The 18,593-nt window shown below is 42.4% G+C and overlaps 1 protein-coding gene across 1 annotated transcript in view; it reads left to right on the forward strand.

Moving 5' to 3' along the window:
- Positions 1-5,859: 5,859 nt before the first annotated feature.
- KIT (v-kit Hardy-Zuckerman 4 feline sarcoma viral oncogene homolog) overlaps positions 5,860-18,593 on the forward strand; it is a gene marked incomplete at its 5' end in the record, with an annotated part of 35,179 nt that continues 22,445 nt past the window's right edge. Inside the window, 4 exons of the mRNA XM_008935214.1 lie at positions 5,860-6,099; positions 9,703-9,981; positions 13,098-13,234; positions 15,779-15,938. Of these exons, the coding sequence (XP_008933462.1) occupies positions 5,860-6,099; positions 9,703-9,981; positions 13,098-13,234; positions 15,779-15,938 (816 nt within the window). The remainder of the gene's footprint in view (positions 6,100-9,702; positions 9,982-13,097; positions 13,235-15,778; positions 15,939-18,593) is intronic.

Below are 18,593 nucleotides of genomic sequence, written 5' to 3' on the forward strand. Positions count from 1 at the left end.
TTTTCGTTGTGCAGTGTTTGTACAGTTTACATGGGGACTGTTGATAACTGAAGATTATAGACAACCACAAGAGGAAGAGGCAGAAGCTCAGAAGAGCCTACCATGCCCTAGCAGTGGGTCCTAGCTCTGGGAGAGGGATTTACTCTTGCTGGGTAGCAATGGACCTGCTGGCAGGTTGCTACAAGTCCCCTGAGCTTGGCGGAAAGGCTGGTACTGGATTTGAGCAGGTGATGGCTGTGCTGTGAAGTCATGCTGCACCCCTGTCTTGGGAGATGTTTGGGAGAAGGTTAATGTGGAAGGGGATGGGATAAGGCACTGTTTTGTTTTGTTCTGCATCTCTGAAAGTGATCTGTTGTCTTACAGAGCTGCCACAAACTTCTTGTTCCTTTTAACGTTTAGATAAGAGCTGTAGGAGGAAACAGCCACAGAGGGACTAACCTGTTGGCCTAAGGTTATGCAGGAAATGTGTGGCAGAGCTGGGAATAAAATCCATAGTGCTTGATTCTTCATCTTATTCCATGGCAGTCCCACATCCTTTGTTTGCTTGGCAGCTGGAGATGGTTTCCAGTTGCTTGTGAGGGTGATGCGGACTTGCACCTGATGTGTTTTTCCATGCTACAGCAGTGTTGGGGCTGAGGCTGAAAAGCTCCAGCATAAACCATATTTTTCCCCCAGGATGGTGCACTCCTTAGCCAAAGCTTTTTTTGTTTGCACATGCCTTAATTGTTACAGGAACATTCTGCTGTACTTAATCATATCCCTGCAATTTGACCTGCATTTCCTATCAGTATTATCTAGAGCTGTTTCATTTTCTAATTCCTCCAGCCTGGTTTTCCAGATGTTCCTTCTGCATGCAGAAGTCACAACTGCTTTACTCCCCCTCTTTCCACCCTCTTCCTTCATTTTTAGGGCTTAGGAAGCTGCTTGTAATATATTCATATATTCTGCTTCTTTTTTCAGTTACACATCCTCATTCACAAGTTTTTAACTGAATTTTATTATACTACAAGGGGTAGCTAGGGTAGTGAAAGTGACTCGTCAGCTGTGGGAATCCAAGATGGGTCTCGGGCTGTCCAAGTCTGACCTTTGCAATTTATTTTTGGGGAGGTTTTTTGCATTATTAATTATTATATGTTTGCCATTATCAACATACTTTGTTTGCATACCTGCTAGTTGCCCTTGAGGACAACTCTAGAAGGTCGTCCAGAACCCCAGTGTGGTACTCTGGCTATGCAGTGTATGGAGAGCATTGGTTGTTTTGCAGTAGGATCCACAGCCTGTGACCAATAGTGGGATCATCTGCTCCCCCTAACCCACAGCAGCCACAAGGACACAGGATGGGTTTCCTCTCTTCCCCTTTTCCTGTGGGATCCCTGTGGTCAGGTGGGCTTCACTAAGGTGGGGACACTTAGCTGAATATTAAGGTAGTGGTCCACCTCCTTTTCCAAGGTGTAAGGAGGTTGAGAGAGGGTAGGGGCACGAGAGTTTACAGTCCAGCTGGTGACTAGTAAAGTTGTGGTCCTGCCTGGGGTGAATGTGGAGCCCTGGGAGGTGACAGCAGACACTGTCTCCTGTGGGGTTGGGCACGTGAAGATGTCTTACCATCCCTGGTGTGTATCTTGCCAACACACCTGATTCTTATATTATTAGTGTCAGTTCCATAAGATTGCATGCTTATGATTCGTGTTACTGGAGTGCACAAGAGCAACAGTGGGCCTGGAAGAGCCCTGTCATGCCTCATGTGTGGTACAAATAGAGCAGTCGTGGATGTGAGGCGTTGCAGTCTGAGGAAAGATCAAGAGATAGCAGATGGACACATGCTGTAGGGATTAGTGCAATGGATTACAAGTTGTTGGTTAAACTCTCAGATTTCTGATAATTATTCCTCTAAAAAGAAGACACAAATCATTTCCATCTTTCTAAGCACTGTTTCAGTTCTTTAAAAAAGCTAGGCATTATTTAGCTGCATAATATCAAGCACATCTGATGGTCCTTGCATTGACAATCTGTTGTCCTTGCACTACCATGCTTTTCTTGAAGATACATTATTTTCAGAAGGCAACAAAAAAACATTGTGGGAATTGGTTTCACGAGATATTAATTTAATTTGTAAATTGTGCTGAGAATTTCTATGCTGTGTAAAAGGAACCATAGCAAGATTGTCTCGAAATATGAGTCATAGTTTCAACTGAAATATCGTGGCTTTTGTTGTAGAGTGCCACAATGTGCTTGTTCCCTCTTCGCCTTTCTTTCCCCAGCTCTGGTGCGTAATCTGTTTCTTGTGCCTCTGGGTGTAGTCATACTCTGCTGTGTTGTTTACCACCTTTAAAAACTTGCCAACTTGCTAGATAGTCCTGATCGAAAGGGTTGCAAAATTTTGCACTCTTAACTTGAATGGGTAGGATGGGTGCTAGGGGAATCAGTGGGTAAAACTCACAGATGTTGCATAGAAATATGAAATTACATTTTTCTTAATCTTTCTGGAAAATAGTTTTTCTGGGATGCTTGTTTATATGTTCTGTCATGTGAGTTTATGTAGAGGATTAGTGGACCTCGTGGAAAATTTCTGGTGGTACTGGAAAAACAGGTGCTACTGAACTGCCTTTTTGGTTTAGCACTGAAAAATAAATCTTCAGCTGGGGGAGATGCAAGGGCTCCCTCCAAAACACAGACCACAACCGAGTAATTAGACTCTGCAGGTGGTCTGACTGTCCTTTGCTTTCCACTCATTGGTGGATTTGTCAGGAAGAGGAGAAGGTCTTAATCCAGTATATACTTTAAGAACAACTAAAGCTGTGAGATGAGTGAATTAAGTCTGGAGTATATATCCTCATCCCAACTAATTATCTGATTGTTTTGCTTGAATGTCTGTTGTTATCTGTGCACACATGAAAATTCAGCCTCTGAATGAAGACACAGAGTGTATTTTTGCATCCAAGTGGTGTTAGTTTTCGAGAAATGTTCCCCCCATCCCAGCTCAGGCATGGCTTTTACACATCCAGTCCAACGGTGTAATACTGTGCTATGCATTAGAGGGGCATGGGATGATGGCTATCTGTAGGACTAAAGAGCCAATCTTCTCAAGGGGAAGGGTTTGTTGCTGCAGCACCCATCAGCATTTGCACACATCACAGCAACCTGTATGTTTTGACAGATCTGCACTCATTTAGTAGGTCTGTTATGACATTAAGCACTGCTGCCTCCAGTGTGTCCTTCTCCTCTGCAGAGCTCTTGATGATGCCCTGCCTTTGACCTTCACCCACCCTCATGCCCTAGGGTTGAACGGTTTAAGTGGGTCTGGGAAGGAAGAGAAGCCCAGTGCCTGTCTGTGTGGTGCGTGACAGGCTGGTTGTCGGAGCAGTTTGGAGCTTACAGTTACCCTGTGTGTCACTGATGTGCCGTATAAACACCCAGGAGAGAGGTGGCAGGAGCAGTTTAGCAAGCCAGGGTGGCTCGGTGTTTCCTCAGGGGCAGGTGAATGAGCGTGTTCTCCGCGTGGCTGTGGGGCTCTCTGAAGGCAGGCAGCCCTCTCCGCCGCTGGAGCGAAGCCAAGGCTGGCATCAAGCAGGGTGTGGGCAGGGAGCATCCCCTGCCCCTGCACACCCACGGGTGGCGCACCAGGAGTTCCTGCTGGCTGCAAGGGCACTCCGGGTCACGCAGCCGAGGTGTCCCGTTGGGTTTTTCCCCTTGGAAGGAGAGTGTCTCCAGCGGGCTGTGGTGCTTCCTCCCGGTGCCTGTTTTGTGCCAGGTGTTAGGAGCTGAGGGCAGGCCACCACCACCACCATTTCCTCCAGTGCTGGGGAAGGAGGGATGCCCTGTGGCCCGATGAGGGGACGCGTTGCTGTTTGCAGCGTCATTTGTCACTTGAATTACCCTGCGGTCTGTGGGAAGCAGCAGAGAAGTCTTCCAGAGACATCCTCATTAAAGACCTGCATGCTCTGTCACGAGACCTTCTCAGAGGTCTCTGCCATCAATTTTCTGAGGTACCAAAAGTTGCTGGTTCTGATCTGGTCTCCTTGCCTCTACCCTTGCTGTCAGGCACCTCTATCACCAGGGCAAAAGGTTTGTCCAGCTCCTGCCTGCTGAGCCACTGCTGCCTGGTACCTACATTCCTCAGACCCTGGATTTTCACTCTCTTTGTTTGACCTGCTGTATCACACCTGCATTTGAGGAATCACATTTGAAATTAAAACTGGGTTTTTTTCTGCCTTTTTCTGGCAATTATTATTTGTAAGATGCTTGTTTATGCATTGAGTCATGGAATCAAATATGCAGAGTTCACAGACCTCATGTGGAACATTTCTGATGGTGCAAAAAATGACAGCCTTTTGGGTTTAGCAATGATAAATAAATTTTAATCCGAGGGAAACGGGGAGAGAACAAGGCCTGTCTCCGAAAGCCAGACCACAAACAGTGTAATTAGGCTCTGCAGGTGGTCTGACTGTCCTCTGCTTCCTGATCTGTGGTGGATTTGTCAGAAGAGGAGCCGTTACCTGACCTGGTCTTAATCCAGTGTATACCTTAATAACGACTAAAGCTGTGAGATGAGTGAATTAAGTCTGGAGTATACAACTTCATCTACTAATTATCCAATTGTTTTGCTTAAACGTCTGTTGTTATCTCTGGGTAGGGAAATTCAGCCTCTGAACAGAGCTGCAGAGTGTGTTTTTAAATGCAAGTAGTATTTTCAGTGGCATGACTCTGGTACTGCATATGGATGTTGTACCATCTTGTACAACTGTGCTTCATGTGAGAGGGACATTAGCTGACAGCACTGTTATTGTAAACTAAGGATTACTTGTAGGACTAAAGAGCTGCTCTGGAAGGGGAAGGGTTTACTCTTGCAAGACCACCTCGGTATTTACATATGTTCTTCTGATGTTCAACTATGTCCATAGTACTAAGAATTTACCTGGATTTTCAGCTGTAAACTCCATTTTGTAGATTCACTCAGATTTTCACATCATAGGTATGCTAACTCAGCAACCTCTTGCTTGATCTATCTCAACAGTGGAGTCAGAGAAGCCTGAATGTGCTTCTCTCTCCAGGTACGCAGTGTAAGTTGAGAAGTGGTTGGGAATTGTGAATTGAAGCTGCTAATTTTACATGGCTCTGTTTTCTGAGGACTTTTAAGAAGTTGTGTTTTGGTATGTTCAGGGAAAAAGAAGCTAAGTGGTCATTTAGAGCAGCTTTGGAGACAGGGAGATTGTGCCTCAGTGAAACTAACGTGGTAGTGTTGGGATGAAAGCTTGGAGAATATTTTGCATGACATTTTCTTGGAGGTAATAAATGGTGGATTAGCAGTTCAGCTAAAGAAATAAGTATGGAAAGCATGTACTAATGTCTTCATTAAACTGGGCACTTCTAATCTAAAAGTACAAGTGGAGTGGAGCTTCTGAGTACATGAGAGAGCAGTTAAAGATAACTATTGAGCAAGGAAACTTTACTTCTTGGCAACACACTGAGTAAATGACAAAGAGTGATTAAAAGTGCTGCCATGTAGAATCAGGCTCATATGTTCTTGAATTTAATTTTTAAATAGCTTGGGTCTGTTCCCATTCAAAAGCCAAACCATTGCAGAAACTGGTGCATCTGACACTAGTTTCAAATGTTTTTTTTTTAAAGGCCCATTATCATCTGCAGTGGTTATTTGCTCTGTGTGCTGAAGGTCTTAAAAGCTAAAAGGTGCCTGTAGAATTTCACAGTGCCATTACAGCTAAGTATTTTCAAAAAACAACTCTCTAAATATTAGCCACATATATACAACTAAATAACAGTTTTGCTGCAGAAGAAAAAGAGAGTGTTGTATTGACAGGCACTGTATTTTGTGCCGCCTTCTTTTTTTTTTTTTTTTTTCAGTTGGTTCAGTGCTCCATGAAGAATCTTCACGGGTTGTGAATAAAGGGGAGGACTTAACGTTGCGTTGCAATGAGGATGGACATGTGACTTGGAATTTCCAGAACTCAGACCCATCAGCAAAAGCAAGAAGTTCCAATGCGAAAGAGTGGTACATCAAAAATGCAACAGTCAGAGACACAGGCAGATACATATGCAAAAGCAAAGGGAGTGTTGTCACATCTTTTTATGTTTTTGTTAAAGGTAAGTATCAATGAAGGCATGACATTTGCTTCCTCTCCCCTTTCCCACTCCCAAAATAATAGGACAGTAAATGCTGGAGGAGGAAATGATTTTGAGGTACAGAGGGAGAACACAATCTGACAGAAGAAATCATCTTCCCTGTGTAGCAGAAGGAAAATACACTCCCACCCAGTTTTGCTTCCAACGGCCTTTGTCACCAGAGCGATGTTCTGGATGAGTTTCTCATTATAACCCTGTTTTGTGGTGAAATATACCTGAGCTCTCTTTCTAGAAGTTGGCCAAGTGACCTGAATCTGTTGTATGAGCCAGTTGTACTGTGAGGAAGCAAGCAGTAGTTAGAAGTGTCCTTTTGATTCAATGCCATCCATCAGTATGGAGTCATGTAAGTTTTGGCCCCAAGCTCTTGATTTATTGAGGAATTTAGCTAAAGGATTTCGCTTTTTGAGGCTGTGCTGTCAGGCCTAAGCCAACAGGCAACAATGATTCCGCTGTCTCCAGCTCCCGATCTACCTCGTGACTGATCAGAAGTGTCTCAAATGGGGAAAAAAGTGCCTCCCCTCTGACACATTTTCACAATCATGTATTACTCTTCTACTCTGTGCAGTTTTCTTCTGATGTCTTCTTTTGTTGGCTCCTGATCAGTGGCTTCATCAGCTGCCCTCAAGCTGACAGTTTACCATACCTGGCATTGGCCTTTTTCTTTCTAAGGAAGACAGTTATTTTTCCTTGATCTTCAAATAGTTCTGGTGGTCTTTCTTCCCTGTTGATGGAATAAAGTCCTACAACATCCACTTTCTTTGAGACAGCATTCCTTATCCAATAGGGGTTGTCTCCAAGAGCATGCTCTGAGCCCTACCAGCCCTTTGAGAATTACCACAAAGTTGTTCTCCCAGACAGGGAGATGCCATCACAGAACAGCAAAAGCGTATTTTCCCAAGGAAAGATATCTGACAGTCATAGTGGCCACACAGTTTAAAGAGTACTCCTTTAACTGCTCGTGAGTTGTCCAAATAGCCATGCAGCTGCCATGAATGAGTTTTCTTTACCTTCTTGATTCTCAGACTATAACTAAAGGAAATCTGGCATATATTTTATCTATATTTTATCTATATGTGACAAACAATGTTGACTTTATCTACCATGACTGTTTTCCTGAAGGTCATGGTAATTATCCCAGACAGCAGTGATGACAGAGATGTTTGTGCCTTCTATTACAAGTGACTCCTTCACCTCAGCTTAGCAGATGACCCTCCCACTGAGCATGATTATCAAAGCATCAGAGAAGTTGTGTGGACCTCGTGCATCATGTTGTTAATTTCTGTGTCTTAATCGTGTGAAAAGTGTGCAAGCTTCACTTAGACAACTTCTTGGCACTAAAATAAGTATGTTTGTGAGGTTGGCCATCATTGTGCAATAGACTTGGGCTTAATGACATCTTACATCACCTTGAAGAAACTACCATGAGCTCAGCTGCTTGTGATGTTGCCACAAGCACCCCATATGCTTTCTGCTTGTAAAGCTAGGAATGAAGAGAACCTTGATCTTGCACAGTCCCAAGTGGTGCATGAAATGATCACATCTATTTGTCTTACATCCATTTGGATATACTAAAACCGAATTTTCTGTGCTTCTGTGACCAAGGATAACACATCACTGACAGCTGGTAGGCACTTACCTCTTTCACCTTTCTGCCTTGGCAGAAAGTGCCTGAGTTGTGTCTGTAGAAGAAGTTTGTGTCCCCATCCAATGATTTTATTGAAGATCAAGCTAGTTCAGACATCTACATAAGAGAGAAATATCTCTTTATTTTGATCTCAAGTTCTTTCAGATGCAAGCAATGATCAGCACCACTACATCTTTTGCTAGAAACCTGAGGTATGCCCAGAAAGCAAGTGTTACCCAAGATGTACCTGGAGTGGAAAGCTATGAAGGGAAGACCAGGACCATAAGCAGCCTTGTTTGTGTGTGGATTCCCTACAGCATATCTTTCCACGTCTTCTCACCATGATATCTCCCTTCCAGAATGGGATGGAAGATTGGAGGGGAGCACCTCAGCAATTTTGCTTACCCTGGCCAAGGCCTTCCCTGCAATTTCAGCTGTTACTGAAACAGGTCTTTGGTCCTTTCTTTTATTTTAAAAAATGCCTCTTTTTCCTTGGCAAGCCATAATTTCTGCATAGTGATGATATCTTGGCTAAGTCCATATTAGAGAAAAAGTGGACTGAAAGGAAACTAATCAATTAATTCTCTGTCAGCAGAGCCATTTAGATGAGCTCTTCCAGCCCATACTCCTCCAGCTCATGAGTGACAGTAATTCATAACATTTCTCCAAGTTTCTCCATGTGCAAAATGCCAGTTTGGTTCTGTTCAGACATGGTTTACTTTTTCATCTGTTAGTAGTTTTCATCCTCTAGTTCTAGCCTGACGCTTCAAAGCTTTCAGTTTGGGGTGGGCTTCTTGGGTGGGAGTATCGCATGAGATTAAAACTGCACCCTCAACTCTAAGCTAGAAACCAGCTAGTAACTTCTCTGTTCCGTCATGAGCACCCTTCAACTTAGCATTTCCTAACTGCTTATGTAAATGTCTTATGCTTCATTTTCAGTCTGATAGTTCTTGTCTTAAACCAAATGCACACTGTTCATCATCTTAACTAAATTCTCTCTGTCTTCCTTGTTAGGTCATGGTTTGTTAACTCTCATCATTCAAGTTGTATGAAGACAGTTTGCAAAAAAGAAAGAAAACTTTCCCCTCTGTTTCTACATTTGTAATTCATTCTGTTCTGTAGGGAGGGCATATGGGAGGTGAAATAAGCTTTTACAAAGTATTTGTTACCACACCATCCTTTATTTTGTGTTTGCTATCAGTGGCCAGGTTCTTAGCATTTCAAGGTCAGCTATCATGGGCTTCAACTCTGGTTGTGTCTAAAGTATGTTTAATGTGTGATTTGCTTGGACAAGATTAAATGCTTTAGAAAAGTTACCTTTTGAAAGATTACGTGATGATTTTTCAATCAGATGTTATATGCCTATTTTTTTTTTTCTAAGGAGGCTAAAAATATCCCCTGCTTTCAGGAGGGGAGAAAGAGAGAAGTTGTTTGGTGCTTCCTCTGGTGGCAATGTGTGTTCATTTAGATTATGTGTTTTACAGAAGTGAAACCGTAATTTAGGTGCTTTTCAACTTCCATTGCTCATAAATCTCTTCAGAATCCTCCTGTGGGCATGAAACCTTACAGCCTTGTCACTAGCTAAAAGCAAATTACTTTCAATGGTCTGTGAGAATCTGTTTACTGTTGGGGGTAGAGGCTTTGGAGCTAAACAAGGCAAAACCCCCCACCTCTGTCTCCAAATAAAAAAAGCAGTAAGATTATTTTTAGTGCACATGATTCTTTAGTGTGTCTAGTATTGAATGCAACTGCACATCTCCTGTTGTGCTGCTATTTTAGGACAAAATTAAGTGTCTCTTGGTAGAAATGAATTGAGTAATACTTGGTTTTAATGACTGAATATGAAACGTTGTTGTAAGGGCCCAGTTTCAGAGTTAGGGTCATCAGAAGTTCCCTGTGCAATGTCAGTTTCTCTGACAGGTCCTTGTGTTTCTTTGCAGATCCAAATGTGCTCTTCCTTGTTGATTCTCTGATCTATGGAAAAGAAGACAGTGACATCTTGCTAGTGTGCCCACTAACAGATCCAGATGTTTCAAATTTCACGCTGAGAAAATGTGACGGCAAAAGTCTCCCCAGAAATATGACTTTCATTCCCAATCCACAGAAAGGCATCATGATCAAGAACGTACAGAGGTCATTTAAGGGCTGCTACCAGTGCTTGGCCAAGCACAATGGAGTGGAGAAAATATCAGAGCACATTTTTCTGAATGTGAGGCCAGGTAATGCAGGGTTTTTGCCTTCTTGTAGGACATCTGATTTTACCCTTCATTTCCCATGAGCTGATGGGAAGTGTTGTTAAGACGCACCTTGTGTCCTGACCTTGTCCTGGGGAGGCTGGAGGTGGTGGCTTCCTCTGGAGGCTTTTGAAGTCTCCTGTTCAAAGCCAGAGGTATTTGCACAGTGGGGGACTGCTCTGTGGCTGATGCAGGCTGTCCAGGGGAAGGTGGTGGGCCTAGAAAGCTTGATCGGGGCAAGCTGTGTCAGGGGACAGGTTGATCTTGGGACACTTGGCTTGTGGCTGTGCTGAGCAGATTTGGTCAAAATCACTGTTATTTTCTGTTCCTGGTGATTTCTAGGGCTGTTTTTTTACTATTCTAAGAAATATGGGTTGTGCTGTTAAACACTGAAGACAAACCCTAAGTTTTGAACAGGTTTGTGCAGACAAGGTGGAGATTTGGATGCCAGGCTCATGTCTGTTGCTTTCAAGTGAGGAAGAGACGATTGATAGTGTTGATGAAGAGCAATTCAGTGAAAAGCAGAGCTTAGGGGAGCAGAGAGCCCTTCTTTGACTCCATGAGTGAGGATGGTCACAAGAGCAACCATGTGCTCAGAACATGATGAGGAGTGTGTTGTGGCTGAGCTGTCAGATGAAGCACTTAGCTCAGGAGAGAGGTGGCAGGAGCAGTTTAGCAAGCCAGGGTGGCTCGGTGTTTCCTCAGGGGCAGGTGAATGAGCGTGTTCTCCGCGTGGCTGTGGGGCTCTCTGAAGGCAGGCAGCCCTCTCCGCCGCTGGAGCGAAGCCAAGGCTGGCATCAAGCAGGGTGTGGGCAGGGAGCATCCCCTGCCCCTGCACACCCACGGGTGGCGCACCAGGAGTTCCTGCTGGCTGCAAGGGCACTCCGGGTCACGCAGCCGAGGTGTCCCGTTGGGTTTTTCCCCTTGGAAGGAGAGTGTCTCCAGCGGGCTGTGGTGCTTCCTCCCGGTGCCTGTTTTGTGCCAGGTGTTAGGAGCTGAGGGCAGGCCACCACCACCACCATTTCCTCCAGTGCTGGGGAAGGAGGGATGCCCTGTGGCCCGATGAGGGGACGCGTTGCTGTTTGCTCCATGGTGGGGACTGCCCGGTGCTGTGCTCCTCAGTGGTGTGTAGGCAGTGGAGGCCATCTCAAGTGTGCAGTTTGCTGTGACAAATTGAAGAAGTGTTTTTCGTGGTCATTTGAAAATTCTTAATACAGTGAATTTTAATGAATGCTAAATGAGAAGAGAACAAAAGTTTAATCAGTACAAGAATCCCTGGCATTCTCCTTTGATGAAAAAAATCAAGTCCGATCACACTGACTCTCTTGTTTGTTCTGTGACAGGATTTTTTTTTCAATTCTTTTTTCAGGGGTGGCCAAAGACAGCTGATTAATGTAACTGACATTTGTCTGACATGGGACAGTGCAAGTTGTAGTATTGGACTATTTCACTTTTTTATGGAGTAAAAGTCTGTACTTGCTTGATACAGCAGTGACTTCAGATGGCAGGATGCCGACCTGACATCCATCGCCAGCAGCCCGCTGATGGTGGGCAGCTGGTTGTGGCTGGTGGGACCTGGGTGCTCTGCCTATGTTCTTTGTCATGGGGAAGTGCAATAAGTGAAGTGTCTTCTGAAGGCCAGCAGCAGCAAAGCAGCATTGCCATCCCCTGTTAAAATTACTGTGCTGTAGGTAGAGTTCAGTCCTTCCCAAGTTCATCAGGTGAAACTCACACTTTCTCCTTGTCTGAAGATTGAAGTGCGTTCGGAGACCTTTTGGTGAGCAGTGTTTTCATAATCCTGACCATGGCACTCAGATGCCCAAGCCTGAGCTTCTCATGCAGAAAGAGAGAAGAGGCATCTGTGACACAGGGAGGTGTTAAGGCATATCAGACATACACCAACCCTGCTACAGTAGCACAGACAGTGTTTATGTCCAAATCAAAATAATGAGATGCTTTATGGCCTTACAGCATTTCTTTTTGTTGTCCATAGATGTTTGTGGCGGATGAGAACACAGCATGCCTTCTGCGCTGGCTTCCTCCTGTCTCTTGGTGAATGCCAGGGGAGGTCTTTATGTGAACTTCATAGCTGAAGAGAGCAAACACATTTCTTTGTTCTCTTCCACAGCCACGTAGAGCAACATGAGGAAAACATTATTGTTCATGCATGAATATGGCTGAATAGCATGGTGCTTTCCTAAATTTCATATCATTTGCCTAAGGCAACTACAAAGCCTGTGTTAGAGGCAGGAAGACTCTGTAAAACCTTATCTGATACATTTTTCATTCAGAGTTTGAAAGTGAGTCTTCCTGCATAAAAGCCCTAGTGGGAAGCTTACTGGAGTCTCATAAATGATGAGAATTTGAAGAAAGGGTGAAGCAAACAGAAAAACTGTGAAGAGAACAGAGGAAGAGTTGAAGTGCTTTGCACAGATAAGATACACATAGTCCTCAGATATACATGAATGTTGTCAGAAGACACCCTGACGCACAACAGGTGTGTAGCTAGCGCTCAGCTGCTTGTAACCACCTACCACCTCTTGGGTGATGAACTTGTCCACAGTCTTGGCTCCAGCCACCTCTGTGAACCATTGCCATGAGCAGAAGTTGTGATGCTTTCAGGGATGGACGTGCTGAAGTCCTTCAGCTGTACCCGTCCTTCCTTCGCTGTCCATCAGGGACTTTTCAGGGACCTGACGGATATTACTTCATGTCCGCTGTAGTATTTTGTAATTAAAAGTTGCAGTTTATGCTAGGCAGTAGTTTTTCAGTGACTGAACCTCACAGTTTTCAATTCCAGAGTACAACTTATTAATCTCTGCCGTGGAATGAATCATCTCATTGGTAGTTCAACATTGTTCAAGTTTTTTCATGCAAGTTGCTACACTCTAACAACTATTATCTAAACTCAAGTGTAATTTCAAGGGAAATTGAAGCAGAAGTGTGCTTATGGTAAAGGAACAACTGTGTAATATGTTAAAGAAATTTTAATTCCTCTTGGAGGCCTGAGATTTTATTGGAAAGTTAATGGCTGTTGATTTTTATCCCCCCAGAAGCTCTGAAGCTAATGAAAAGTAACACACTTCTAAATTGTTTTCCAGTTCACAAAACTCTTCCTGTCATCACCTTATCAAAAAGCTATGAGCTTCTCAAAGAAGGGGAAAAATTTGAAGTTACATGCATAATCACAGATGTGGATAGCAGTGTACAAGCTAGCTGGATTTCTCACAAGAGTGGGGTGAGTTCCTTTAATTGTGTCGTGTATGCCTCAGCAGAGTACATAAACTCTTTGTAAACATTCATGGGCTTGTCTTGGATACCCAGTGCTATACTGATTTGGATTTGTTGCATTTCCAAAGGTCCTGCATCCCACAAACCAGTAGTGGGCCAGCAACAACTGTTCTTTGCCCATGTGGATGGCTGGAAGGAAAAGCATCGGCATGAGCTTCTCTTCCCAAAAATAAATTAAAGTTAGGCTCTTCAATGTGAAGTTTAGGTGACCTCTGTTGGGCTGCCTAAATGTGGAAGCATGGAGTGCCTACACATCACACTGCAATCAATGGGAACTGCAAATATCAACACATGGACTGCAAATTACATATTCTAGTCGTTATCATTAACAGTAAAATACCTGCTAATTAGCATGGGATTGTGTGTGACAGGAATAGTAGTAAGCATTTGCAGGAATGATTAATTCATTTAAATTACATGGTGTGCCTGACTAACTGGGAAGCTTCTGAAAAATGAACCATTGAACTGGCTTTTATGTGTAGTGATAGATGAAGTTACTGCCTGGCATCACCAAATTAAATTATTGGCAAGCTAAAGTGCTCCAGGAGAGTTCATTACTGGCAGCACAGCTATTCTGCAGATGAGGGACAGAGAGATCCCTTCCCCTGGTTAGCCAGCGTGCTGCTAGCTCTGCCTTTGAAATGAGCAGCAGGCACTGGCTTCTTTTTGAAGGACCCTCTTTGGTCTTCTGGGTATATCCTGAAATTTAAATTAATTAAAAGCCCTTGTGAAGACCTGTTAGTTGCTCCCGCCAAATACACTCCCATGCTAATCAGGTGGGCTTTGCTGCTAATGGTAGTGACCAGAATATGTAATTCATGCTCCATGTGTGTGTGGAGAAAAAGGCTTCTGTGATGCTGTGATGTTTGGATAAGTCACATCTCCTCGAGCAGATAGCAGACCAAAGGCCTGTTCCCTGGGGGTGGGCGTGCTGTGTTTAGCTAATCTGCCCCTCTGACAGAACTGCTCACACTAAGTGCTCGCTGCTCCAGAAATCCCACCTCACAGCTCTGAAGGTTGAGTAGGTCTAAATGACATGAAGGCAGTGTGGGACATGCAGATGGGGCTTTTGGTCCTGTGCCAAGGTCAACTGCAAGTCCTTCATGTGAGAACTTCATTTCTTCTCTTGTTCCCTGCCCTTTTCTTTGTTACAGTGGGATGAAATTTGGGCCTTCCCTTAAGTTATTGTGCTTTATCACTTTCTATTTAATGAGTAAAAGTCACCAGGAAAATATTTCTGACCAAATAAGTTTGACCTTTCTGTCCTTTCTGGTAAATAGCAGGGAATCCTTCCTTTTAAATATTGACTATTAAGTTAAATTTTATACCAAAACAGAGTAAATAAAATTAATGTGTAAATACATTCAGAATTACGTTTTATCCTGACTAAGTGTGAGGAAAAAAAAAAGCCAAAAACAGAATACTTTTTGCTTGTGTAACTGAAGTTATTACCACTCTTGAAAATTGGAAGACTTGTATTTGTGATTATTGTAGCTGAGGATGAATGAAAATTGCATTAGGAAGACTAAATTTATCTGGATGCTCTTGGAACCTCCAAGAATTGAAATAATTCTACTAGAAAATCATAACAAGTCCAAGTCTGCATTTGTATTAATCAGTGTAAATTTGTCAGTCTTTCCCACCACACCAAACATTTTCACAGAAACTGAAGTCAAGTTTATTTTTTCTGTGCATATGTAGGCACAGGGTCATGATATACTTAATGCTTTGAAAAGAGAATAAAGTTTCTAGTTGCTTTTATAATTAATAAATCTGGATTACTATGGACCAAGAGTCAGGGTGGATACTGGAGGAAGGATGCCATGTAAAGCCTGCTGCCAGCAGGACTCTCTGCAGTATTTCTGCAATCAGGAGATGCCATACATAGTGCTTAGAGCAGCTCAGTTAAAAATGAAGCTCCAGCACGTTAAATTCTCCCTTATCATTCACTGGGAAGCGTTACAACTGTTAGAGAGTTCAGTGATTTTTAGCCACCACTTGAGGGGTGAACCACACTGCAGAGTTGCAGTGACTTTTTACCATATCTGCAGCTTCTGAGCTTTAGAAGAGTCAAGACCCAGTGGTCATTTTGCATCAAGCCATACAGCTAGGAGCATTGTTATTGCAGATAGAACCTTTTGTTGGTTCCTCACCTTCATCAGCATTAGAAATTTAGCTAGAGTGAGCTGGATCTGACCTTGGGCACAACACCCTTTTCATTTTTCTCTCTCTCACACACACACATACATGCAATAAAGAATAAGAGGAGAGGGTAGGACTTAGGAAAGGACATTATCTCCCAGAGAAAACTGATCACACATTTGTTTTGCATGGAAAGATTCTAGTGACAAGTTTGTCGTGCTGGCTTATTATTCCGGTTTAAAGTTATGAATATTAATATGGCAAAGTTATAATTACTTCTATTTTTAATTTATCTGGGAAAGATGCTGCATACACAGTGTTTTAGATGTTAATTGTTTTTTACCGACAGATTGTTACAACCAAAAGCAGAAATTTGGGTGATTATGGATACGAAATGAAATTAACATTGAACATCCGTTCAGTGGGAGTTAATGATTCTGGAGAATTCACATGCCAAGCAGAAAACTCTTTTGGAAAAACCAATGCCACAGTAACCTTGAAAGCACTAGGTAAATAGTTTTGTAGAAATCTTAATGTTTCTAAGAAGGGGAGATGGAAAGTGAGAACACTGGGGAGCCTTCCTTTCCATCTCTCGCCTTTCCCCAGGCCTGGATGAGTGAAGCTGTTTTATTAAAAGGTTATTACTGACTGGTACCATATGGGATGGCTCAGGAAGTGTTGTGGTGTATATGACTAATTTCTGTAACCCTTTGCATATTATTGGAATGTTGTATCAGAACAACCACTCGACAGTGTTTTCATCTCTCTGATTTGTCTCATCCTTCTTGGTTTAATTTTAAATTTAATCCAGTCTTAACAAAGTAAGTAATATATCTTGGCCTGGTACTATCCCTGTGCTTTTGTGATTTGACAGCACAAGCACAGGGCATATCTTTAATACCTGCCTTTCAAGCATGGGAAATTTCACTGATACTGACATGTCTATGTTTTTATAGCTATCTATGTATCTTTAAAATAATACCTTGAGGAACACTGCAGTGTGCATAGACATCATGAAATTGTTCTGGAGCTCACCCCTGCGGTAAACCCACTATCCATCACTTCTGCAGGTGTTAGATCGTGTCCTGTAACACTGAGTGGACTCCCTCCCTCTTCTTGTTTAATAGCAGACTTTAGATATTAACCTATATTCTATATATTAACTTGGGTGACCCACAATGCCTTTTGAATTTTAAAGCTGCTGAAACCTGATGATTTGATAAATTAAGGACATTTTGGTCTAGTTAAGATAATTCTGAAGAAGTCCGCCTAGTTGGCCACAAACATTTCAGTTCTTTACCATTCAAGGGTGGTCGTGACTGAGGGAAGTGTAGCCTTTGATCCTTTTTTCTTTAAAATCTGCTTTTCTGTTGCACAGATACTCCTGCAACATTGCTTGTTTTGCTTTCCCTGGTAGCTTAAAGAAAACAGAAGTGTTTGACCTGTGCAGGTCAGACCTTCAGCAGGGCAGCAAAGGTTTGAGTGCCCTTAACCTTACTCTGCTGTTCAAGGGGGTAGGGCTCATAATGACAGGGATGTTTTCCTCACTTTTAAAATTCAATTTAAATTCATATGTAAAAGAGTGAAACAGTGTGAACTATGAAAGAAGATCTTTTCCCCAGGGTGAACAATATGAAAGCTTCTATTATAAGATGAGGGAAGTACTTAACTACAGAAATTCTTAGGAATACTACGTATGCAAATGTGGTTTTAAAAAGATTGACTTTGGAAAGTCTGGGGACAAAAATAAAGTATGACATTATAAAAAGCAGAAGATGAAGTAACAAGTTTGTATGTAATAAAATGCAGTTTGTATTTAATAAAAAATGCCAGAGAAAATCTGGTGTCTCTTCTTTTTGAGATTTTTCTCTCCTCACTTTCTCAAATTTGGCTTAGAAGAAAATAGCTCTGCCTCCTGGATACCTTTCACCATTCATTGTCAAACTAACTGTATTTATCTGAACTGTGCCAACTCCCAGGGTCCTGAGAAGTGGTGTATGGCATGTACTGGAGAGATCCTGGGATTGTATCAGTTCCTAGTTGCTGTGCCTTTAACATTGGCCAAAAGATTTACAAGAAATAATGAGTATTTTTGGTAAATTTGCTAAATACTTATTTTACAGTTAATTTATATGACTAAACAGTTTCTAGAAGAGTGTTTCAGGGACTGATAGCACAATCATAAAATTTTATATGAAGGCTCTTGGGTCCAGTTTTGAATCTAGGTTGCACAGGGGATCCTGTGTTTATTCAGAAAATAGAAAAAAAGCTCTTTGAAGGAACTAAAAATCTTCAGTTTCCAGATGTAAAACCTTTTTCTGTTTTCTAATGGTGGAGAGCATGTTAGAGTTTACTTGCCTGCTGTGAGTTTACTTCATCCTTTCTCCCCCAAAGCATCTGTCAAGTGCTCTGGCAGCTCCATATGCTTTCACCAAGCCCCGCTGGCTCTGCTCTTCCCGAGCTCAGGTGCCCAGCTGGCCACAGCAGTTTGATTACTAGACAGTGGGAAGAAGCAAGGATCTGAGATTGCCTTTTGGTCTAAATTCAAGTTCTCTCGATAAATGTGTTTCATTGTAATTGCAATCTGCCTGTCAAACTACTAATTCCCCTATGAATTCGTGTAATAGAACTGAAAAAAATTGTCTTTTCAAAGGGAATAATCCCGAAGCTGATGAGCTTATTAATGAAATTAAATCCACTGCAGTAATGATGCTACTCTACATATTTTGGGACGAAACTGCACAGTGATGAATGTTATCTGCCAAATAAAAGATTAAGACCCAGCAGTAGATGAACAGAAATGCCTTAGTTCAAGACAGTTGGTATCTAGGTCTGTGGACTTAGCACATTTTTCTCTAGTTATGGTTTTAGTAGCATCATTTGTAATGTTGTTCTTAATTATATTTGATAAAGAAACCTTAAATACTCTTGTATATTGTCATGAATGATAAATTTATCTTGCTTTTTTTCTTAGCGTTTCTTTCATATCAGACAACCACTCTGATTTTTGGAAAAATGTAAATACTTGAGTGGAATCAAACACGTGCTTATATTTTTCCAAAAGCAAATAGAAGATATTTATGACAAGAGGATGGAATTATTTCTGATAATAATTTTTTTAAGTCCTGTGCCTCATTGCTATATGAAGCTAGTAGCCTTGGTTT

Source organism: Merops nubicus, unplaced genomic scaffold, assembly GCF_000691845.1.
Source record: "Merops nubicus isolate BGI_N331 unplaced genomic scaffold, ASM69184v1 scaffold3072, whole genome shotgun sequence".
Classification (NCBI taxonomy): Eukaryota; Metazoa; Chordata; class Aves; order Coraciiformes; family Meropidae; genus Merops; species Merops nubicus.